This window comes from Bombina bombina, chromosome 1 (genome assembly GCF_027579735.1).
Source record: "Bombina bombina isolate aBomBom1 chromosome 1, aBomBom1.pri, whole genome shotgun sequence".
Taxonomy (NCBI): Eukaryota; Metazoa; Chordata; class Amphibia; order Anura; family Bombinatoridae; genus Bombina; species Bombina bombina.
Window position 1 is genome coordinate 546,908,006 of NC_069499.1, and position 24,226 is coordinate 546,932,231.

At 38.8% G+C, this 24,226-nt stretch overlaps 1 protein-coding gene and 5 non-coding genes across 6 annotated transcripts in view; all 6 read right to left on the reverse strand.

Moving 5' to 3' along the window:
• Positions 1 to 24,226, reverse strand: part of NOP58 (NOP58 ribonucleoprotein) — a 57,718-nt gene that overhangs the window by 31,409 nt on the left and 2,083 nt on the right. The window contains exons 2-12 of the mRNA XM_053698686.1: positions 21,660 to 21,736; positions 20,691 to 20,743; positions 20,287 to 20,411; positions 19,942 to 20,078; positions 19,596 to 19,660; positions 18,531 to 18,665; positions 17,844 to 17,989; positions 17,593 to 17,719; positions 17,042 to 17,205; positions 1,528 to 1,662; positions 1,325 to 1,386 (exon numbers count right to left, since the gene is read on the reverse strand). Of these exons, the coding sequence (XP_053554661.1) occupies positions 1,325 to 1,386; positions 1,528 to 1,662; positions 17,042 to 17,205; positions 17,593 to 17,719; positions 17,844 to 17,989; positions 18,531 to 18,665; positions 19,596 to 19,660; positions 19,942 to 20,078; positions 20,287 to 20,411; positions 20,691 to 20,743; positions 21,660 to 21,736 (1,226 nt within the window). The remainder of the gene's footprint in view (positions 1 to 1,324; positions 1,387 to 1,527; positions 1,663 to 17,041; positions 17,206 to 17,592; positions 17,720 to 17,843; positions 17,990 to 18,530; positions 18,666 to 19,595; positions 19,661 to 19,941; positions 20,079 to 20,286; positions 20,412 to 20,690; positions 20,744 to 21,659; positions 21,737 to 24,226) is intronic.
• On the reverse strand, positions 17,437 to 17,519 carry LOC128646145 (small nucleolar RNA SNORD11B). Its single transcript, XR_008400211.1, has one exon. It is a non-coding gene; the product is annotated as a small nucleolar RNA SNORD11B (small nucleolar RNA).
• On the reverse strand, positions 18,414 to 18,492 carry LOC128646142 (small nucleolar RNA SNORD11). The gene has a single exon (XR_008400209.1). It is a non-coding gene; the product is annotated as a small nucleolar RNA SNORD11 (small nucleolar RNA).
• Positions 19,753 to 19,839, reverse strand: LOC128646128 (small nucleolar RNA SNORD70). The gene has a single exon (XR_008400200.1). It is a non-coding gene; the product is annotated as a small nucleolar RNA SNORD70 (small nucleolar RNA).
• On the reverse strand, positions 20,570 to 20,659 carry LOC128646126 (small nucleolar RNA SNORD70). The gene has a single exon (XR_008400198.1). It is a non-coding gene; the product is annotated as a small nucleolar RNA SNORD70 (small nucleolar RNA).
• Positions 20,905 to 20,993, reverse strand: LOC128646127 (small nucleolar RNA SNORD70). Its single transcript, XR_008400199.1, has one exon. It is a non-coding gene; the product is annotated as a small nucleolar RNA SNORD70 (small nucleolar RNA).

The window sequence follows — 24,226 nt, forward strand, 5'->3', positions numbered from 1 at the left end:
GCAATATGAGAAACAATTAAGGCTTGGGACGTTTGAGGAGAAAGCCGAGGCATGTCACGCACAGCATTATCCTGCGAGATAGCAGGTTCAGAAGGGAGTCATTTACCCTTAAATTTCAAAGTCTTGGCTAAACAAGAGGAGCAAAATTGCATAGGCAAAACAATTTGGGCCTCCAAAGTAAACTTTTTCCATGGATATGGACTGATCCTAATACGAGTCCATGGTTAAGAGGTAACATATCCCCCAAGAATTGCAAAATTAAAGAATTTAAGTGACTACAAAAAAATAAAATATAGAATATTAGATTTTAATATTGAACATATGAAGGAAAACTTAAACACAAAAAAACCCCTCAAAATTGCCAGAGGTTCCTACCACCAAAAGTAATAGCTCACTAGTAATAGGAAATACAGACTCCTTGAAGAGACCTTTGCTCCTGCGTAGCAACTGAGGTCACAACGGCACAGCTCCGCTAAACCGGAAGTGTAAGTATCAAGTGTGCAACATTTCTCTGCAGAGAAAAAAAAAGTGCAACTTTAAAACACTGCTTTACCGTTTTACACCAATAAGCCCTAAACAGCCCAACGCCTCAAACATAGTTTTATTACAAATAATAAAGGTTATGCCTTACTATTAACATCTCACATCCCAGCCAAATGAGAACTCTTTCCCTTAATTTTCATACTGAATAAATATGAAATAAATATCCATATATCATGGGCCAAAGATATTGTCCCCATATGAATCCTCTTTTAAGTAAGTTTTATTATGTGTCTTAGGTAAAAAAGGATCTAAAAAAGGATCTGCTGCTGTCCTTCTGTACCTAGAAGGCAAAAGGCACTTACCTTAGAACCAACTGCATAACATATGCTGCTCCTTATGTGTGGCAGGCACTGTACTCCCTGTCATGGACCTGTAGGAAAAGAAATTACAGTAATTAACTATTTTTTTTCAGAAAGGGGTAGCAAAGTGCTAAACGTAAAGCAAAGACTTCCTCGCCGCCTTTTAACTGCTTAAAGCCACCATTGCTCTTACTCAAGAGATTGACGTGGACACAGCTAGACCCCAAACCTTGCTTGAAGGAAAAAGTACCCATAAAAGGATTAATTTCTTCAGACACCAACTTGGCACAACCTCCATTGACAGAGGCAAAGAGAATGACTGGGGGTTATGGGTAAGGCAGTTACACTTAAAAGCTTTGCTGGGATGCTCTTTGCCTCCTCCTGCTGGCCAGGAGTTGAATATCCCACTAGCAAATTGAATGATGTTGTGGACACTCCATGTCATAGGAAACAAAAATATATGTAAGGAAATCAGAATTTACCTTTTGTGTTGATACTTGTCTGCTCTGGCCAACGCCTTCCCAGTACCACTGATCCGTTTCAACTACAAAATGAGAAAAACTTTAAGCATGACTAGTGTTTTACATGGTCAAATTCATGGAAAACAAATACATAAATCAAGACTTAAATTAAGTAGGCAACTAGCTCAGATGACCGAGCAGTCACACATCTGTATCCTACTTACCCCTTTATCTTCAAGATGCCGTAGCCGCACCTCCACTTTCGCTCTAGAGTCTACTCCAAGCTCACAATTTGTGTCCTCGCCAAGAGCATCATATCTGATGGCAAGTGATGCTTTCGCAGCCAACATACGAGAAATCTGTAAGAGGGAAGTGGTTAGCAATCTGCATACAGAAAATGTTAATTTTCCTCTTACTCATTTACTATACCCACATATATAATATACCGTTTTTGTCGCCTTTAAATGGACTTTCTAAAGATACCAAAAATTATAAAATATGATGAAAAAAAATGGAAAAAAAAACCAAACACTTTTTCTAACTTTGACCACCAAAATATGTTACACATCTATAACTACCATAAAACACCCATGCTAAATAGTTTCTAAATTTTGTCCTGAGTTTAGAAATTCCCAATGTCAACAGGTTCTTTGCAAGTTATAGGGCAATAAGTACAAGTAGCACTTATTTCCAAACCATTTATTTTTTCAAAATTAGCATTAGTTGCATTGTAAAACTGATATCTGCCAGGAAGTCATGAATAACCCCCTTCACATGTATATATTTTTGAAAAAACAACCTAAGAAGGTATTAACCTTGGGGTATTTTGACTCTTTTCATGCAACCATTTTACCACCAATCTATGCCAAAGTTTTTAGAGAAAAAAAAAAAAGTGGTGATTTTTTGAAGGCCTCATTTTTAGGGGGCTCATTCCAGTTTTCCAACTTGGAATTTTCACATCTGTCATCATGCACCCATGTACTATTTGGGACATTTATGAAGCCGGCCAATGTAATTTACCCCCATCAAACTATATATTTTTGAAAAGTAGACACCCTAGGGTATTTGAAATGCTGGTATTTTAACACTTTCCATGCACTAATTCAACCACCAGTCCTTGTCAAACTATTGGGCAGTCATTTGTGTGTTATTTATCACACACATTGTACTTTAGGCATGAATTCTCAGCTCCTGTTATGTGTTACTGCCAAAGAAGACCCCAATATGTGTCATCTCTGGAGTACAGCGATACCACCTATGCATAGGTTTGTTGGCTTGTTTGGGGGTGCAATGCAAAACTTATGACATGTTTTGGTGATTTTTTTTTCACATTTAAAGTCAGTCAATTTTGATGCTGAAGTGCCCGGTTTTTAAAAATTCGATTAAAAACAGGGGCTCTTTAATTCATCAAAATTTAAATTTCCCTCCTGTTCTGAAAAAAACAAAACAAAAATAAAAAATACAACAACTTAGCTTTTAAACTTGACTCCAGCTTTCTCTGGTCGTTGCAAGCCATTTCTGACGTCAAATGATGGATAGGTCATCCTCCAATCACGGCTCTCGCCCCCCCGGGGGAATCAGTGTCTGATTCAAAGTCGTGATTGGAGGAAGCCGGATTCCTCATTTTAGACCCAGGAAGAGGTTTTGCGATGGGTGGAGGAAGCTGGAGCGGCTTTCAAGTTTAAAAGGTAAGTTGTTTTTTTTTACAACAGGAGTGAAATGTAAATTTTGATGAATTTAAGTGCCCCTGTTTTTAATCGAATTTTTAAAAACTGGGCACTTTAGCATCAAAATTGACACTCACTTTTTTCTTCTTTGCCTACCATCTTTTGGGGGGCCTTTTACATACCCCAATTTATTTGCTTGCCATGAATGTGCATATATTTGAAAAGTTGACACCCCAATGTATTGTATATGGAGTGTTTTGACGCCTTTGATGCAACTGTTTTAGCCAAAAAAAAAAAAATTTTTTACAAAAATGGAAAGTGTATATGGTGGTAATTTTTCAATTTTCATTTTTACACACACTGCTTTTTGACTGATTTAGAAGAGATTGTTGTAAGTTATTGCAAGAAAACACTCAAGGTTGTTTTCTGCAAGACCCCCTGAGTACATCCCATGCATAGTTTTGACAGGGGTTTTGGTAAAATACAGCACCAATTTTATAACATAAAAAATAGAACAGTGAAATGTAAAAAGCTGGCATAGTAAAAGTAAAATAAATAAATAAAAAAAAATACACTATCTCAGTAACAGTAAACGTAACCAACCCCAACCCCCCCCCCCCCCAAAAAAAACGGCAAATGCTTCGCCACAGTAGGAAGGGTTTTTGAAAATAAAATGAGTAACCCCAACTCTGCTCTCATCACTGCCCGGGGAGCAGGTGCATCCTAGTACAAAATCCCCAAAATGATCTGGAGCGGAAACTGTAAAAAAAAGTCAGTTTCATTCCAGGGTTTGCTTTTTTGAACAAAAAAGCATTGTGGGTTACAATCTGCATTAAGTAAATTGCAACCTTTTTGTACCAGGCCCTTGTCCTGTATAATTAGGTAAGGCTGTAGCAGCTGAACTGCCAGATCAACCACACCCATATGCCGGTTCTAAGCCTTGATGCACACTGGCCTCATTGTGCTTTCAGCTCTGCCACGTACAGAGACCTCCAGTGTCCTCTCATTGTGGATGGTGGTAAGAAGGTACACATATCCATGTTTCTGTACTTAAAGGGACATAAACCCCAATTTTTTTCTTTCATGATTTAGATAGAACATACAATTTTAAACAACTTTATAATTTACTTCTATTTTCAATTTCTTTGTTAACTTGTTATCCTTTGTTGAAAAGCAGAAATGTAAGCTAAAGAGTATGCACCTGTCTGCAGCACTATATAGCAGCAGTTTTGCAACAATGTTATACATTAGCAGGAGCACTAGATGGCAGCACTACTTCCTGTCATGTAGTGCTTCAGCCATGTGCACGCTACCTACCTAGGTATCTCTTCAACAAAGAATAACATGAGAATGAAATAAATTTGATAATAGAAGTTGGAAACTTTTCAAAAATTGTATTCTCTATCTGAATCATGAAAGAAAAAATTTGGGTTATATGTCCCTTTAACTACCAACAGCTCTTCTTGGCGCAGAGCTGAGGTCTCCCCCCTTTGTAGCCGGGTGCGTGCAAGTAGTCCTGGGAAACTTGCGTGGTTCTTTTTAATTGTACCGCAAGCTACTGTATCAAAGCAATACAGTAGCTTGAACAAAAGGACACTTGTATAAAAATTATCTAAATACAAGTGGTACCCTTTGTTCATTAGGGGTAATATCAGGTCCCAGACAATCTTGCCAGTGTTTCCCATATGTTCTGGGCAACCTGGAGGGTCAAGGTGGCTATCTTTTCCCTCATACACCCGGCAGGCCCGAGTATTACCCAGTCTCGCTCTCAGAGCTTATACACCTTTACTCCATATCTGGAGCGCTTGGAATATACTGCTTGAATCCCAGCCTTCCCTTATACTACATCAGAGATTCATCCACACCAGTGTTGATTTTGATGGCAAATTTCAATTTAGTCTTAGTTTTTGACTAAAATGCCATTTTAGTTTTAGTCATATTTTAGTCATCTGAATTGTTTTAGTTTTAGTCGACTAACTCTTCAGTTGATATTAGTCGACTAAATCTCCAGTAGATTTTAGTTGACTAAAACCTTTTAGTTGACTAAAACCTAAGGGGTTTAGTTAAAGTGTAATGTATTATTTAAGCATTTCTCTATAATTTTCAAACTCATTATATACTCCAGGAGTAAACATAACACCTATTATTATTAATTGTATTAAGGTTTAAACATGCAGTATAGACACAGATTTAGAAACTTTATTTTGACAGCAAATTTTGATTTAGTTTTAGTCATAGTCTTTTGACTAAAAAGCCATTTTGATTTAGTTTTATAGTCTTTTGACTAAAATGCCATTTTGATTTAGTTTTAGTTATAGTCTTTTGACTAAAATGTCGTTTTAGTCGTATTTTTGTCATCAGAATTTCTTTAGTTTTATGCTCATTTTAGTCAAGTTTTAGTCAACAAAATAAACACTGATCCACACATATATTCCTTTCAGGCGTATAAGCCTCTGCAAACCTGGCAGCAAAGTGGGTAATCAGGGGTGGATTTTATACAGCCTATCAAACTAGGGATGCTCCCTAGGGGGGCACAGGCTGTTGTCACTGAAGTGCATAAAACTTAAAAAATTTCATACCTCTTCCTCAACATACACTGGGAGAAAATGGGGGTAGAACAGATGGGGTTACTGCTCCACTAGGAGCGGATGGAGGGTTTCTTTATTATAACCATCAGCATAGTGAATGCCCAGAATTTTTACAATTCGGGCACATTGATGGGGACCCATTGCTGCTTTGCCAAATATGAGTCAGGCTTTGCAGCATGGAACTGATGGGCATATAAATTAGTAATGTTCCCCAATATATCATCGCCCAGAAACCACTCCATAAACTGTTGGGGGCTAAATCCTGCCACATCCACATTGATGCATTACCTACCCTTCAGCAGCAATGGCAGCTGGAGCAACATGTCTCCTCATGGCAGGGGGCTAACAGCCACAGATACATCACTATCAGTTGAGACTGTACCTAATGATGTATCTGAGCATATGGCAGGGTCAAAATTGGGGTCTGAGTCTGACAGAGGCGCCTGACGCAAGGATGGCATATGCCTCCTCAGCACTATGTTCTCTGCGACATGATTTTTTTTTTTTTATTGTCAAAGAAAAAAATAAAAAAAAAAAACTTAAACAATTTAAAGGGACATGAAACCCAAACTTTTTCTCATGATTTAGACAGAGCAGACCATTTTAAACAACTTTCCAATTTACTTGTTATCCTTTGCTAAAGGTTTATCAAGGTAATTTTAGGAGCAGCAAAGAACCTAGGTTCTAGCTGTTGATTGTTGGCTGCATATATATACCCATTGTCATTGGCTCACCCATGTGTTCAGTTAGAAACCAGTAGTGCATTGCTGCTCCTTTATCAAATGATACCAAGAGAATGAAACAAATATGAAACATATTAAATGGAAGTAAATTAGAAAGTTGTTTAAAATCGTATTCCCTATCTGAATCACGAGACATTTTTTGGGTTTCATGTCCCTTTAAATTAAATTAATGGCTCTGAAAAGAGCCTTTGGGTCTTACAAAAAAAAAAAATTACCAAAAATAATTTTAAAAATGTAATCCACCCCCCCCCAAAAAAAATAATGCAGAGCAAAAAAAGAAAAAAATGTGATAAATGTATTTCTTTTTTGACACGATAAGTCCACGGATCATCTTAATTACTAATGGGATATTCACCTCCTTGTCAGGAGGCGGCAAAGAGCACCACAGCAAAGGCTGTTAAATATCACCTCCCTTTACTCCCACCCCAGTCATTCCACCAAAGTATAGGAGAGAAAGGAAGCAACAAGGTGCAGGTGTCTGAAGTTTATAATAACCAACAACCTGTCTCTACAAAAACAGGGCGCGCCGTGGACTCATTGTGCCAAAAAATAGATTTTATCAGGTAAGCATACATTTTATTTTTAATGACACGATGAGTCCACAAATCATCTTAATTACTAATGGGAATCAATACCCAAGCTAGAGTACACAGATGATACGGGAGGGACAAGACAGGGAACCTAAACGGAAGGCACCACTGCTTGAAGAACCTTTCTCCCAAAAGCAGCCTCAGCAAGTGTGTCAAATTTGTAGAATTTTGAAAAAGTGTGAAGAGAGGACCAAGTTGCAGCCTTGCAAATCTGTTCCACAGAAGCTTCATTTTTGAATGTTCATGAGGAAGCAACAGCCCACGTGGAATGAGCTGTAACTCTCTTTCTGGAGGCTGTCAAGCAGTCTCATACGCAAAACGTATGATACTTTTCAGCCAAAAAGAAAGAAGTAGCCGTAGCTTTCTGTCTCTTACGTTTTCCTAAGAAAACTACAAACAATGCAGAAGACTGACGAAAATCCTTAGTCGTCTGCAGGTAAAACTTTAAAGCACGAACCACGTCCAAATTGTACAGAAGCCGGATTAGGACACAAAAAAGGAACAATAATCTCCTGATTAATGTTCCGATCAGAAACTACTTTAGAAAGAAATCTTAATTTAGTACATAAAACTACCTTGTCAGAATGAATAATAAGGTAAGGAGACTCATACTGCAATGCCGAGAGCTCTGACACTCTGCGAGCAAAAGAAAAAGCAACAAGAAATAAAAAACTTTCCAAGATAATTTAATATCTAAGGAATGCATAGGCTCAAACGGAGCCCCTTGAAGAACTAAATTCAGACTCCATGGAGGAGTAACTGGTTTGAACACAGGCCTAACCCTGACAAAATGATTGTACATCTGGAACATCTGCCAGACGTTTGTGTAACAAAATAGATAAGGCAGAGATGTGACCCTCTAGGGAACTTGTCGACAAACCCGTCTCCAAACCCTCTTGGAGAAAAGACAAGATTCTAGGAATCCTAACTCTACTACATGAGTAACCCTTGGATTCACACCAGTAGAGATATTTACGCCATATCTTATGGTAAATCTTTCTAGTTACAGGCTTACGAGCCTGAATCATGGTCTCTATGACAGAGTCAGAAAAACCCTGCTTGGATAAAATTAAGCAGTCAGCTTCAGAGAAACTAGATTTGGGTGAAGGAAGGGCCCCTGTATTAGAAGGTCCTTCAACGGAAGTCTCCAAGGTGGCAGAGATGACATGTCCACCAGATCTGCATACCAAATCCTGCGAGGCCAAGCCGGTGCTATGAGGATCACAGATGCCCTCTCCTGCTTGATTCGAGCAATGACGCGAGGAAGAAGAGCTAACTGAGGAAATAGGTATGCTAGACTGAAGGTCCGAAGGACCGCCAGAACATCTGTCAGCTCCGCCTGGGGGTCCCTGGACCTCGACACGTATCTCGGGAGCTTGGTATTCTGTCGGGATGACATGAGATCCAATTCCGGCTGACCCCACTTGAGAATGAGGCCGGAGAACACTTCTGGATGGAGCTCCCACTCCCCTGGATGAAAGGTCTGCCTGCTCAGGAAGTCTGCCTCCCAGTTGTCCACCCCTGGGATGGGGATCGCCGACAGACAGCAAGAGTGGGTTTCCGCTAGGGTTGCACCGATACCATTTTTTTTAAGACCGAGTACAAGTACCGATACTTGTTTTCAAATACTCGCCGATACCAATTACCGATACTTTTTTTTTTATGTCATGTGACAGTTTACCAAGCACAATACAGACTAATTATTTAAGATTCCTTCTTTATAATTATGAAGGACTGTAGCTCAAAAGACATTATGAAATAATAAAACATGTTTTATTTGTCACAAAGTTCACAGAACATGTTTAGAAATAAAAATATTACAATAAAATATATTAACAACAACAAAAAATAATATAAAATTGCAACCAACCAAAAGTGCCACACAGTAAAAAATAGAACAGAATACTGTTTAATCATGGTGAACAAAACTATGGGCTAGATTACATTTGACTGGTAAGCTTTACCAATGCTCATTACAAGTCCTACTCCATTAAAGGCTATGGCGTTGGCAATGTGAAAAGAGCATTAGTAAAGCTTACCAATCAAATGTAATCTAAATCTAGTCCTATAATTGCAGGATGAGTGTTCATTGGGATTAACTTAAGTTTTCCTATGAGTACTCTTCCTGCAATTATATAAGCTAAGATGTTCCTCAGAGTACAGTATGTTTTGAACATAATTGTGCAAGATGAGAACTAGCAGTATAAAAGGCAATCTAGCAATTAGAATAATTTTTCAAAAGTTAGTGGCAAGTTCTTTTTAAGGAACAGAACAGAAACATCTATGCATGTTCAGCTATAAGTCTGTTTTTGCTATCAGTAAGGAGGTTCAACTTTCCACACTACTGCATGGGGCAGAAAGATATTTTTGGGCCTTTTTAGCCAGAGCTGGAAATTTCAGTTTATTAACTGCCCAGTACTTCAGGGGTTTGTCTGAACGCAGTACAGTGATCTCTCCTACAATAAGAGCAATTTGCATTGACAGAACAGTAGTAAACAATTTTTAGTTTAGTCTCCACTTCAGCTTAAAATGAAATGGGAACATGCAGTTTGAAAAAACCACCACAAGATAGCATATGGGTAGTAAGTGGAGGTATCGGTTTAAGTATCGGTGCATTTGCACGAGTACAAGTACTCATGCAAGTACTTGGTATCGGTACCGATACTAGTATCGGTATCGGTGCAACCCTAGTTTCCGCCCATTGATTATTTTGGCTACCTTGGTCATCGCTAAGGAACTTGTTCCTCCCTGATGATTGATGTAAGCCACTGAAGTTATGTTGTCCGACTGGAACCTGATCAACCGGACCAAGGCTAATTGGGGCCAGGCCAGAAGAGCATTGAAGATCGCTCTCAGTTCCAGAATGTTTATAGGTAGAACAGACTCTGAGTCCTAACTCCCCGAGCCTTTAGGGAGCCCCAGACTGCTCCCCAACATAGAAGGCTGATGTCTGTTGTCACAATCAACAAGGTGGTCTGCGAAAGCAGGTTCCCTGGGAGAGATGATCCCAAGACAACCACCATAGAAGAGAATCCCTTGTCTGCCTCCAGCAGTATTAGAGGAGACAAATCCGCATAATCTCCGTTCCATTGCCTGAGCATGTTTAACTGCAGAGGTCTGAGATGGAAACGAGCAAATGGGATGATGTCCATTGCTGCCACCATCAGCCCGATTACCTCCATGCACTGAGCCACTGATGGTCGAGGAGTGGACTGAAGGGCTAGCCAAGTATCGAAAATCTTTGATTTCCCGACTTCTGTAAGAAAAATCTTCATTGATAGGGAATCTAATATGGTTCCCAAGAAAGTTACCCTTGTACTTGGGACTAAGGAACTCTTTTCCAAATTTACCTTCCACCCGTGAGATTGCAGGAAGGATAACACCATGTCCGTGTGGGATCTTGCTTGTTGGCGCCTGAACCAGGATGTCGTCCAGATAGGGCGCCACTGCAATGCCCCGTAACCAAAGCACCGCCAACAGTGATCCCAGAACCTTTGTGAAAATTCTGGGAGCTGTGGCAAGACCGAAAGGAAAAGCCACGAACTGGACTTGTGATGATCCCTGTGAATGGGAACATGCAGGTACGCGTCCTTTAAATGCACTGTTGTCATAAAGTTTCCATCTTGAAAGACGGTACCCTGAGAAATTTGTTTAGACTCTTGAGATCTAAAATTGGTCTGAAGGTTCCCTCTTTTTTGGGAAACCACAAACAGATTGGAATAAAAACCCAGACCCTCTTCCTGTATTGGAACGGGAACAATCGCTCCCAGGTCGGAGAGGTCTCCTATGCAGTGTAAGAACGCCTCTTTTTGTCTGGTCTGCAGATAATCTTGAAAGTAGAAACCTGCCTCTGGGAGTAAAACTTTTGAACTCTAATTTGTAGCCCTGGGACACTATTTCTATTGCCCAGGGATCCTGAACATCTCGAACCCAAGTCTGAGTGAAGAAGGAAAGCCTGCCCCCTACAAGATCTGGAATAGCTAGAAGCTTAGACACATCCGCAAACCAAGGCTTTAACCATAAGGCTCTGCAAGCTAGAATAGAAAAACCCGAAATCTTTGCGCCCAGTTTTATTACTTGAAGGGAAGAATCCGTAATAAAGGAATTAGCCAGTTTAAGAGCTTTTATCCTATTCTGGATTTCATCCAGAGAAGTTTCTGTCCTGATAGCATCAGACAACGCATCGAACCAATATGCCGCCGCACTAGTGACGGTAGCAATGCACACAGCTGGCTGCCATTGTAAGCCCTGGTGTACATGCATCTTTTTGAGTAAACCCTCAAATTTCTTGTCCATATGATCTTTGAAATCACAACTATCCTCTATGGGAATAGTAGTTCTCTTAGCTAAGGTGGAAACAGCTCCTTCCACCTTGGGAACTGTTTGCCAAGCCTCCTTAATAGAGTCGGCTATGGGAAACATCTTTTTAAATATAAGAGATGGAGAAAAAAGGTATACCCAGTCTCTCCCACTCCTTAGCAATGATCTCAGAAGCTCGGTCTGGGACTGGAAACACGTCCGTCGAGGAAGGAACCTCAAAATATTTGTTCAGCTTACTCAAATTCTTAGGATCCACAACTACCGTGGAGTCACTGTCGTCCAAAGTAGCTAAAACCTCCTTAACAGAAGGAGGTGTTCTAGCTTAAACCTGAAAGATACAACCTCAGTATCAGCAAGAGGAATTACACTTTCCGAATCTGAGACTTCCCCTTCAGATTCTACTACGGAATCCTCTTCAGGCTTCTGGGAGGGGACCTCCAAAATCAAAACAACTGCATCAGAAACCTCGCTTACTGAATGTCCGATTTTCCTCTTATGCTTTCCCTGCAACATTGGAAAAGCAGACAACGCATTTGAAACCGCAGAAGACATGAGAGAAGCTTCCGCGGGAGCTAGAGAGGAAGCGCAGGGCACTGCATGTGAGGGCGGTAACATTTGTGACACATGAGGAGAAAGATGCGGCATATATTGAACCTCGTCATTAGACTCTTAGACAACATCAGCTTTAGAACAAGTTGGCTCAGAAAAAAAAAAGTCTATACCTATAATTTAAAGTCCTCTCAATACATGAGGAACAAAAAAGGATTGGTGGTTCCACATTGGCATCCAAACACAAGGAACAAGAGACATTTTGCAAGGCCCCTTGGTCAATTCTGAATCACAATAGTGCAATTATGAATAACAAACTTTAATTTTGTAGTAAAAAATATTAAGTGCAAAAAACGTTACTGCCCCTTTAAATTTAAAAGTAACTTTTTTACTTTGAATGTAAAAAACGTACTCCATTGAACTGAAAACAAAATGACACCCCTACAGCTCAGCAGCTTTGCTGAGGTGCCTACCTGACTGCAAGACCGGAGAACCTCTTTCTTTGTAGGAAAAAGATCCGGACTCTATAGGGGAACAACACAGCTGCTTTCCGGTCCAAGAAACGCATGTTTAACGTAGAACATGTATTTCTAGGTAGAGACTGGAACTTTCTGACCTGCTTGTGTCTATACACTGAGGCGCAATGAAAGGGCGCGCAACTCAGAAAGATCCACCCATCGTGGGCGTTGCTAACAATGAACTAATCTCCCGGTCGGTATTTTGTGAGAAAAACCGCCATAATTGTAAACCACCAGAGATATAAACAAATACTTGTCTCCCAGTGCCTGGTTAATGCTGTCCAGTTCTCTCAGTCTCTAAGAGTTTACATTGTCCCAATAATAAAGTGCATATTTTATGAGTCACTTATATTGTATAATGTCGATAGTGAAGTGCTCCCTTTTTTTCTGTGTGTCTTTGCTCTAGTCCCTGAAATAATAAAGTAGCACTTTCCATAAATGTCTGCCTGACAGCAAGGCAGTTCACCAGGTCTGAGAGGTCCTCTCCCTCACATGGACCTGAAAGAAAAGAAATTCCTGAATAAATATCCCTCAGGTTTTCTGGGTTAGGGCAGCATCAATATATGGGAGGCGCAGTGAGAATTATGTCCCACAAGTTCCCATTGCTCTAAAGCCACCATTGCTCTACTGAAGAGACCGATATGGACTACGGCTACACCCTAGGACAAAGCAGCAATCTTGTACTACTATAAAAATAATAAACTCTTGATTGAAGAATCTTTACCAACACCTAACTTTACCACTTCCTAGCACTAACGTAGGCAAAGAGAATGACTGGGGTGGGAGTGAAGGGAGGTGATATTTAACAGCCTTTGCTGTGGTGCTCCTTTCTGCCTCCTGCTGACCAGGAGGTGAATATCCCATTAGTAATTAAGATGATCCGTGGACTTATCGTGTCATTAAAAATTTCAAATTAGTCTTTAGTCTTGACTAAAATGCCATTTTAGTCATCTGAATTGTTTTAGTTGACTAAATCTCCAGTAGATTTTAGTCCACTAAAATCTAAGGGGTTTAGTTAAAGTGCAATGCATTCATTACAAGTGCTTCCACCGCTTGAAACCCCAGAGGACGTGTCAGGCACGTCATTAGTCCTTAACTATCTTTTTTGTAGGATATGCCTTACATGTCCTCTGTCGCCAAGGGTTTTTTTAAGTTTATTTTTATTTACTATTATCAAATTTGTTTCATTCTCTTGGTATCCTCTGCTTAAAAAACAAACAAAACAAAAAAACAAGTATGCAGGCTCAGATTCATCTGTCTGGAACACTATATGGCAGCCCTTTTGCAAGAATATGTATATTGCTATACAATTTGCAAGAGGATTACATGAAAGCAATGTTTGCTGCCATGTAGTGCTTCAGAAGTGCACGCTTCCTACATAGATATGCTCTTCCACAAACAATATTAAAAAAAAAAACTAAGCAAACGTGATAAAATAAGGGGTGTATCCAAACAGCAATCCAGAACGGTCGCACTTCCAGGAGCTCTAAATCCACCGATTTTAGGCACCTTCACACAGCTACTTTATTAAATTCCACACTTATGATAATTAGCCCTAATCGGGGTTCACCACCACATTAGTGGCTGTTTTTGACAAGCCAGAACTCAGGATCTGACAGCAAGGGCCTGGAGCGGCGGCTCACAACAGGTGGCGCTTCCCGCTCAGTGGTACCGAGGTATCTCCCTCAACTGGACACTAAAACTATCCACTTGTTACAGCTAGGCATCTACCTTAGTTAATGTAGATAAGCTGCAAAAATCTGCTCTGAAATATATCCCGCCAACATCCAGGATGGCAGGAGAATATCACCTACAACGGCTTGACGAGCACTTAGAAAAATTTGATCTTCTCATGCGAAAGATGATTAATAAAGCGCCATACGACCATCTAATTTAAGTTTCAACTGTTAACGGCAAGCCCGATCGAGTCCTCAGACACAGAGAACCCGGAAAACATGACACCTACAACTTACATGATCCAGCTAACAAACTGGCCTCCAGATATCGCAGAGGGCCCTTATGATGCATCAACATTATCAAAGCAGCCACCAAGAACCCTCAACGATACAACTTACTGACAACCGCAAGAAACAGAACTTGCCACAAAATCTACAAGCAGTGAAACCGGGGCCCCAGGCAATAGACGAGAGCGTGATACCGATTGCGGTAGGGAGGATAACAGGACAACACAGAGGTATTCCTGAATATCATCTCAAATCAGCCAATACTGCCGGAAACTGACAAGAAACAAAGATCCATTGTGAGGTCGGCTCACCACTCAATCAATTCTCCACGTAAGACGTGACGAAGGCTATACTTAAGCACCCTAGATGAGTATTCCGTATCCACATAGTGCTAGACATATGAAAAGGGTAGCCTGCAGATACCCTGCTCAGACAGCGTTTATTATGCTCTCTTGATAACCATACACAGAGCAGACCTCTTAAAATGTTTCATTTAAGTGTCCTGTTAACATACTTTAAGTTACTCTTTTTTTCTGCTATACAAAAGTTAATAATGTTGATCTCTAGGCTAATCCAGGGGCATAAGGATGTATATATTTCCATAATCATGTATTACCCACACCACTTCTACCCCACATCTTAGAGTATTACTCTCATCTCCCAGGGATCTCTCAACATAATCTCTACAGCGACACTTAATACCTATTTTTTCCTCATTGTGTACGGACAAAAAAATTATCTTAAAAAGGGAACCACAACACCTGCTTGAAATGTTTTAAACTAACTTTTTCTGTTTATCCAAAATAAACCGACTAATTCTGTAGCAATTCTTTATCTTACCACATTCTGTTGTATATAAAAGCTTTACAATTTAAACGTTGATCTGCAGCATTGGATGTGCTGTGTATGCTGCCATATTGTAACGTACATTCCACAACACTGTCACGTGATGCACACGGCACCAGCTATAACTAAATCATAGTGAGCCCTGCAATGTCTGAGAAGAACGGCATCAGGCACTGTTGAGTTTATAAATAGTGCGAGCAGGGAAAGAAGTGTAAGGGGGAGGAGAGGTGGAGAGGGAGGCACAGGGGGAAGAAAGAAAGCAAACTCACGCTGCATAAAAAACTGTAACAAGAGACATTTGCATTCATCTACCTTACATATGTTCCTCCAGAGCCTTTCTTCCCCCTGTATCTCCCTCTCCTCCCCCTCCCTTCCATTCTCGTGCTATTTATAAACATAACAGTGCCTGAAGCCGTTCTTCTCAGACACTGCAGGGCTCACTATGATTTAGTAATAGCTGGTATTGTGTGCATCACGTGACCCACTGTTGTGGAACGTACTTAAATAAACCGCATACATAGCACATCCAATGCTGCAGATCAACGTTTAATTATAAAGCTTTTATCTACAACAGAATGCAGTAAGATGAAATGACTGCATACAGCAATGTTAGTTTATTTTGCAAAATTAGAAAATGTTAGTTTAGAATATGGCAAGCAGGTGTTGTGGTTCCCTTTAAGCAGCACTGATGCAAACTCAGTCTAAATGTTTAGTATAACTTCTCTGCTATGTTTATATCTTCGGTAAGGCCTAATAGTCCAGAGAAACTGCAATTATAATATATACTTATAACCCAGTTAGAGGCTTTTCCTTTTACCTGTTGACCCTTTAACACTCCCACTATGAATCTCCATAACTATATAGAATGCAACTATATGTTTTATATATTTACAGCGTCTAATATAGCTTAAATTGAAAAACACAAACACAATTTAGAGCCCCAAGAGTGGCCTAACTAATTTGGTAGGGGAGAGATAAGTACTTATACATAGTATTCTGATTTAAATATCTACTATACTGTATATGTCTCATTTTTGTCTTCTGTATGCGTAATTATTTTCCCTTACCCTCAGTTACCCTACTAAACAATATTCCTATATATGCCCAATATTGATTATATGTGATCTTATAAAAAGACCCAAGAGAGGTCTGCATTGCTAATATTTGGACCAAACAAGAAATACACTGAATTAAAGATTGAGATCCTATGTGCTTAAGTTGTATTACATACGCATGTACCATGTTTTTTCACTATCTGTACATCTGATCACTTTGGTGATTGATATCTTATATTGTAGCATCTTTGATATACGATATGTACATTCAATTTATGACATGTATGCTCATTTGATCTAAATAAAGCTAATTAAAAAAAAAAAAAAAAACATAAAAAACCCAGTTAACATGTTAAAGGGATAGGAAAGTCAAAATTAAAACTTGCCCGATTCATAGAGAGCATATAATTTTAAGACACTTAAATTCACTTCTATTTTCAAATGTGCTTCGTTCTTAGAATCCCATGTTGAAAAAGAATACGAACACACACCAGTGGGAGCTGCTGCTAATTGGTGCCTGCACATGTTTCTTTTGCGATTGGCTACCTAGATGTGTTCAGCTAGCTGCTAGTAGTGCAATGATGTTCCTTTAGCAAAGGATAACAAGAGAATGAAGCAAATTTGATAATAGAAGTAAATTGGAAATTTGTTTAAAATTGTATGTTCTGTCTGAATCAAAAAAATGTTTGGGTTTACTATCCCTTTAATTATATGTTCTGTCAAACAAATAATTTTTGTTGTGTTTTATGTCCCTTTATGGGAAGAGAACACTACTTTTGAAAAGCAATACCTAGTAATCCAGCAAAACATTATCAATCAGTGCAAGTAGTTCTATATACACTTGCTATGATACAGTTTATATTAAGCTGACTCAATGCCTGCAGCTCATCATGCCTACCTTGCCCTTGTATTTAGGGTTAGACTGTCCAACAAGAGAAGCATGGTATATCAGACCATATTTAGGTGTGTCCCTCTTGGTCTTTAGGGCTCTGAAAAGAGCTTTCTCTGCTCCCAATATCTGCACTGTGGAAGCAGGATGTTTTGCCAAATTCAGAAGGGATCCTAGAAGACAATCCAGCAAAATATGAATTATAACAGATGATAGACCAATCAGTGATTGTGCTTTAGAACCCTGGGAGTGATGTGTGTCAAAGGGATATTCGTTTCAAACGGTTAATTGTAATAATGGGGTTCTGCAAACTATAGCCAAACAACATTAGATAAAACATCTATCACTGAATTCACAGGGTCTCAACTATGAAAAAGCACACTACATGAATTTACAAGCTGGATAAATGGTCTCAGATGAGGTAGTGACTAAAAATTGCCCTCATAGATTATCAGGCAATTATGTAAAAAATCATCAATGACCACTTAAAAACACACACCAGTAGATCTCAACATGAAATAAAATAAACAACCAATGGATAAAAGTATGAATAAACTTACCGGCATGAGCAATAAGTCTTGCTCCAACCAGTTCCCCCAGCAATACTGTGAGGTTGGGAGCAATTGCCATCATACGGTTCTTTAGATAGTCATACAATTGTGTCCTGTACTCTGTGATCTCTATAACCTAAAAAGGGAAGGGTAAGGGAAAAAAAGGGGGGGGGGGGGAGAATCAAGATCAAGAAGGTCCTATTTAAATAAGTATAATTAACGTATCTCAAGAGAGAAGATAGTTTTAGGTCTGTGCTCACCTGATCACACAAGTGCATGATATTGTTTATATCCTCCTCAGATACCTCTGTTCCCATAGAGATTTCAGCAGCTGCTTTAACATCAGCTTCTACCTCCTCTGGAAGCAGCTCTGAAAGGTCAAAACTAGCAAAGTTTGTTCTATCACCTAAATAAGAGTAGAGAAATTACAATGTGAAATGGAATCTTCTGCTCCACACAAATGAATAGAAACAGTGCTGCAGAGCTTGCAATAAGGTAGAGACCCTATTAACTAGCATATTATTAATCTCCTGATTCTGTATAAACATGGTAACTTTTAGAAAAGTAAGCATTTTGGAATTGTGATTAACAACCTATACATACAGTTGCTAGGTTTTGCTTTTAGAATTGGGCAACTAAAGCATAAAAGTAAAATAAAGTGTGTGGAAGACCATTGCAGAACTATGCCATGGTTGGAGGTAATATAGGCAAGATTGCTCTTACAAATTTCACATGGTTAGCCCATACTTCATTGGAAGGTTAACACTTTCATAATTTAGGTGTAAGAAGTTATTTCTTTTTCTATAGGTGCACTTTAGTTTATGAAAATATGGTCTCAGATGAGGTAGTGACTAAAATTGCCCTCATAGAAATATCAGGCAATTACAGAAAAATCATCATCACTGACCAGATTTTACAACAAAATATCAGGTTTATTCAGGACTTACCTACAGCACGAAGACACTTGCAATAAGCCAGATTATCAGTGATTATCTTTCCCAGCTCAGGAAAGTGCCATCCATACCATTCCCTACAACGCATGATGTAATTGTTCAGTTCTTTATCCAGGTCATCTAGAAGAGCTTAGGGCAGAAGGGTAAACACGTTAAAAAAAAAAAAAAAGGTATCTACACCAACAATCCCATTAGAAATAAAGTTATAATAGTAACAACTACTGCTAGTTTAATCTAGTGTTTGCTTTGTACTCGTTTCATAAACAGCATCACTTGTGGAAATAGACAATTGCAAATAAGTAGTAAACCATGTTCTAGAAGCCTATTACTCAAATAATTTGGTCTCAGATGAGGTAGTGACTAAAAATTGCCTTCATAGAAGCATCAGGCAATTAGATAAAAGCATCATCACTGACCATGCAGGACACTACATGCGCTAAAAACCTCATGAATTATAGATATTTATACAATGGAATAAGGACCGTTATATGGTAAAGCAAAGAAATGGCAGACACACCAAAAGTGCTAGTGAATTCCTCAGGACTGTTATGGTATACGTACAAAAGGTTTATAGATCCCCCCCCCGTTCTATACAAACAAGATAAAACAGTATGCGCAGGTAACCATTTTGTTTGTTTGAAAAATGTTGGTGAATTTAGTCCTTGCAGCATCCCATTAGAATGGACACCAGGGCAGTGTCTTTATTGTTCAACTTATAATCATAAATATAGATAGGCAACTTTACCAAACCTTAAAACAAAAGCCTTGCTTTAATGTGCACTAGTGATGCAAAGGTGGAACAGAAGAGCACTTACATTACTCTAATGGAACATTAAACAAATCTTTATTTTGTCTCACGCTCTCTAGAAAGACCAAAAAGCAAAATTTATAAACTCAACTTGCCAAAACCAGCTGCTTGATTGGAAGGGTATAGAATTTGCTTTTTAGCCTCTCTGGCGAGGTTGGGAAAAGCAGAAAAAAATGCTTACATTTTTTCTACAAAGATTGTAGCTAGCAAACATTCTAAAGTAACTAATAGTCCATAATATATATACTTACAGATGGCTTGTACAATCATTGTGTCCACTTTGTCAGGGCTGAATTTCAGTTTGTAACGAGAGAGACTAAAAAGAAAAACGTTCAATACTTTGTTTCAAGTAACTGAAAAACAGTTCTGAATAAAAAAAAACAAAAAACACCTGAACCCTTGCTTTGTTAAGTAGCTGCCTCAGTGGTAGTGACGAAAAGTTGACAAAATCATAGGTGTTCAAGTCAACAAATATCCATCATTGGCAACATGATAAAAATTAGACTTGTTATATAATGCACTTTAGTAAAAATACCATTTTATAACCCTTTAACTCTCGCTTGTTTCAACTAGTAGAGAAATATTGCCGAGATATACCTGTGAGCCAAACCAAGAGACATGGCGGATATTTCACGAGATGAAAGCCCAGTAATTAATCCATCCATCTGATTTCGGATTCCTCTCATAAGCTCTGTGACTACTGCACCATGGATGCAACTGAGGTTAGTTTTTTCCTGTTAGAGACATCACAAGCAGTAGAAATTGTCAAAATAAATAAAACTACAGCAAACGACATGTTTGGAAACCAAACACTATAAATAATATTCAATTACAGCAATCAGCTAAAGAAATACCATTTAAAAACAAAAAATAAAACACATGAGACAGGCTTTGCATAAAAATGACTACAATCACTTCTTTATGTTAAATTGCCTCACTGACCTTTATGACACCACCGAGTTTGGCATCCGCAATTGCCAGTTGTTCATGGGCCTCTTTGGCTGCAATTTTCTTCAGGACTTTCTTCAGGTTTTTGCTAATTTTCCCCTCAACCAATGCCGTGGAAGCTGCAGGTTAATAATAAAATAAGGCTATATAGCCAAAAATAGGGGGGCCCTAATAAGAGTAATTGAACATTTATATGTTTATATCAATGCAATAGCACACATAATAGGAGCTGTGTTGTAATCACATAACTGGTAAAACTATACTTGCTATGAAAGAAAACAGTGTTGCCTCAGTGGTAGTGACGAAAAGTTTCAATATAATCATTTGGTTTCATCTGTAAAAAAAATCCATCACTGGCAACAACTCATGCACTTGCTTTTTAAATTCTTCATATTTACCTGCTAATGCTTCGGTTGTGTCTTGGAACTTTTCAAAATGTTTTAATTTCACTCTAAAAAAAAAAAAAAAAAAAAAAAAAAAAAAATAAGAGGGGGGAGGGAAAAATAACCTCACTTATAATGCAATTGGCAGTAGTCCGTATATGTGCAAGAACATTTATAATATATGTGTGCAATGGGGAGGTCATTAAACTTTGACCAAGAGATAGGAATCCATACAGTTGCCTCAGTGGTAGTGACGATATGTTGAGTGAAATCATGCATATTCAATTCAACTAAGACTCCATCACTGGCAACAAGCTGAGAAACAGAAGACAGATGATGATGAAGGATTTTAACAACTTATTGGGGGGGGGCACATTTATGAGTAACACAAGTTTAATTTACGACTTTTTACTAAAAAGTTATTTAACTGGTTTACAGTTTTCAATTATAATCATTCTAATATGTCACTGCTGCCATTCATATTAATGCTTTTCTACAAATTAGCAGAATAGCTACTTCAAAAGAAACACATTCATAAAAGATTGAAAGGCAGGAGCTTAAAGAGACAGTAAACACCTTGTATTTAACAGATTTGTACAAACATATAAAAGGTGAATTAATTGTTTTTGAATGCATTAACCCCTTACTCGCTACAGCCATTTTTTCAAAAGCCAAGAGACACATGTTTTGCAGTTTATCTTCTGTCATGTGTAGCAGGGCTTGTGAAGTCTAGATGGTTCACTTCCAGTTATCAGAGCTAGAACCCCAAATATTAGAATTCAATTACAGTAGAGGGGGAGGTGTAAAACAAAAAAATAGAGTTAACAGTTACTGTCCCTTTAAAGATTAAAAAAAACTTTATTTTGGTAAAATGTTTTAAGAGACCCAACAAGCCCTATAGACTATGCAAAAGAAAAATATACAATTGATTAAATACATATTATTGACTGGGTGAGAGAGGTGTAAATGGTTTTCTAATCTTACATTTTATTTGCTTTTTCTGCTGTTTCAAATTCCTTCCATATACTGTCCACTTCCTGTAGCTTCTTCTCATCTAAGACCTGTGAAAAGAGATTTAGAAATTAAACATGTGACTTGTCCTATGTGTCTTTGGTAATCCAAATGATGCGTTTTTCTGGCAATCAAGATTAAACATCAAGTGTGTTTGTGTCAAATTATTTTTGTCCTGGCTTTATGATCTTCAATACATTTGGCAAGCCCCGGAATAGCATATTAGCAGCCTATCATCAAGGCATTACTAAAGATCTGCATACTCAATTCATTTTATAAGCATTCAAAACTCATTTGCACTTCTATTTGCAAGGTTATGCAAATCTAAAGCAACGCAAGAATGCAACATTATTATATCTTAAGACCAATTTAAAGGGATATAAAACCCCAAATGTTCTTTTGTGATTCAGACAGAGCACTTAATTTAACCCCTTAATGACCAACGACGTGCAGGGTACATCCTCCAAAAAAATGTCCTTAACGACCAAGGACGTACCCTGCACGTCGTTGGTCTTTGAAAGCAGTGGAAGCGATCCTGATCACTTCCAGCTGCTTTCATGTTATTGCAGTGATGCCTCGATATAGAGGCATCCTGCAATAACTTTTTTAAGCAGTCCGATGCAGAGAGAGCCACTCTGTGGCCCTCTCTGCATCGGCTATGATCGTTGGTGGGTGGGAGCGTGTCCAGGGAGGCCATCAGTAGAGGAGGGGGGCGGGATCGCGTGTGCACGCGCGTGCACGGGAGCGTGCACGTGTGAAACTGCCAAAAAAATAAATTGAAGTGGAAGAGGCACAAGGTGGGACTCAGTGGGAGAGAGGGTGGGAATAAAAAATATTAATGATCTGGGAGAGGGTGGGGGGTTGGGTGTTAAGGGGGGTAAGCTACACTACAGAAAATATTAAAAATAAACTTTTGATTTCAAACTGGGTACTGGCAGACAGCTGCCAGTACCCACAATGGTGCACAATAAGGCAGAGGAGGGGGGTAGAGAGCTGTTTGGGGGGGGGGATCAGGGAGGTTGGGGCTAAGGGGGGGGGGGGTCCTACACAGCAGAATTATTTTTTTTAACAAAAAAAACCAAAACTTTTATTTTAGTACTGGCAGACTTTCTGCCAGTACTTAAGATGGCGGGGACAATTGTGGGGTGGGGGAGGGAAGACAGCTGTTTGGGAGGGATCAGGGGGTGTGATGTGTCAGGTGGGAGGCTGATCTCTACACTAAAGCTAAAATTAACCCTGCAAGCTCCTTATAAGCTACCTAATTAACCCCTTCACTGCTAGCCATAATACACGTGTGATGCGCAGCAGCATTTAGCGGCCTTCTAATTACCAAAAAGCAACGCCAAAGTCATATATGTCTGCTATTTCTGAACAAAGGGGATCCTAGAGAAGCATTTACAACCATGTGTGCCATAATTGCACAAGCTGTTAGTAAATAATTTCAGTGAGAAACATAAAATTGTGAAAAATGTAGCGTTTTTTTCAATTTGATCGCATTTGGCGGTGAAATGGTGGCATGAAATATACCAAAATGTGCCTAGATCAATACTTGGGGTTGTCTACTGCACTACACTAAAGCTAAAATTAACCCTACAAGCTCCCTACATGCTCCCTAACTAACCCCTTCACTGCTGGGCATAATACACGTGTGGTGCACAGTGGCCTTCTAATTACCAAAAAGCAACGCCAAAGCCATATATGTCTGCTATTTCTGAACAAAGGGGATCCCAGAGAAGCATTTACAACCATTTATGTCATAATTGCACAAGTTGTTTGTAAATAATTTCAGTGAGAAACCTAAAGTTTGTGAAAAAATTTGTGAAAAAGTGAACGATTTTTTTTATTTGATGGCATTTGGCGGTGAAATGGTGGCATCAAATATACCAAAATGGGCCTAGATCAATACTTTGGGATGTCTTCTAAAAAAAATATATATATATGTCAAGGGATATTCAGGGATTCCTGAAAGATATCAGTGTCCCAATGTAACTAGCGCTAATTTTGAAAAAAAGTGGTTTGGAAATAGCAAAGTGCTACTTGTATTTATTGCCCTATAACTTGCAAAAAAAGCAAAGAACATGTAAAAATTGGGTATTTCTAAACTCTGGACAAAATTTAGAAACTATTTAGCATGGGAGTTTTTTGGTGGTTGTCGATGTGTAACAGATTTTGGGGATCAATGTTAGAAAAAGTGTGTTTTTTCCATTTTTTTCCTCATATTTTATAATTTTTTTATAGTAAATTATAAGATATGATGAAAATAATGGTATCTTTAGAAAGTCCATTTAATGGCGAGAAAAACGATATATAATATGTGTGGGTACAGTAAATAAGTAAGTAAGAGGAAAATTACAGCTAAACACAAACACCGCAAAAATGTAAAAATAGCCTTGGTCCCAAACGGACAGAAAATGGAAAAGTGCTGTGGTCATTAAGGGGTTAAAAAAAAAAAAAAAAGGATTCCAGTTTACTTCCGTTATCAAATTTGCTTAATTTTCATGGTATTCTTAGTTGAAGAGATATCAAGGTAGGTGTCTGGA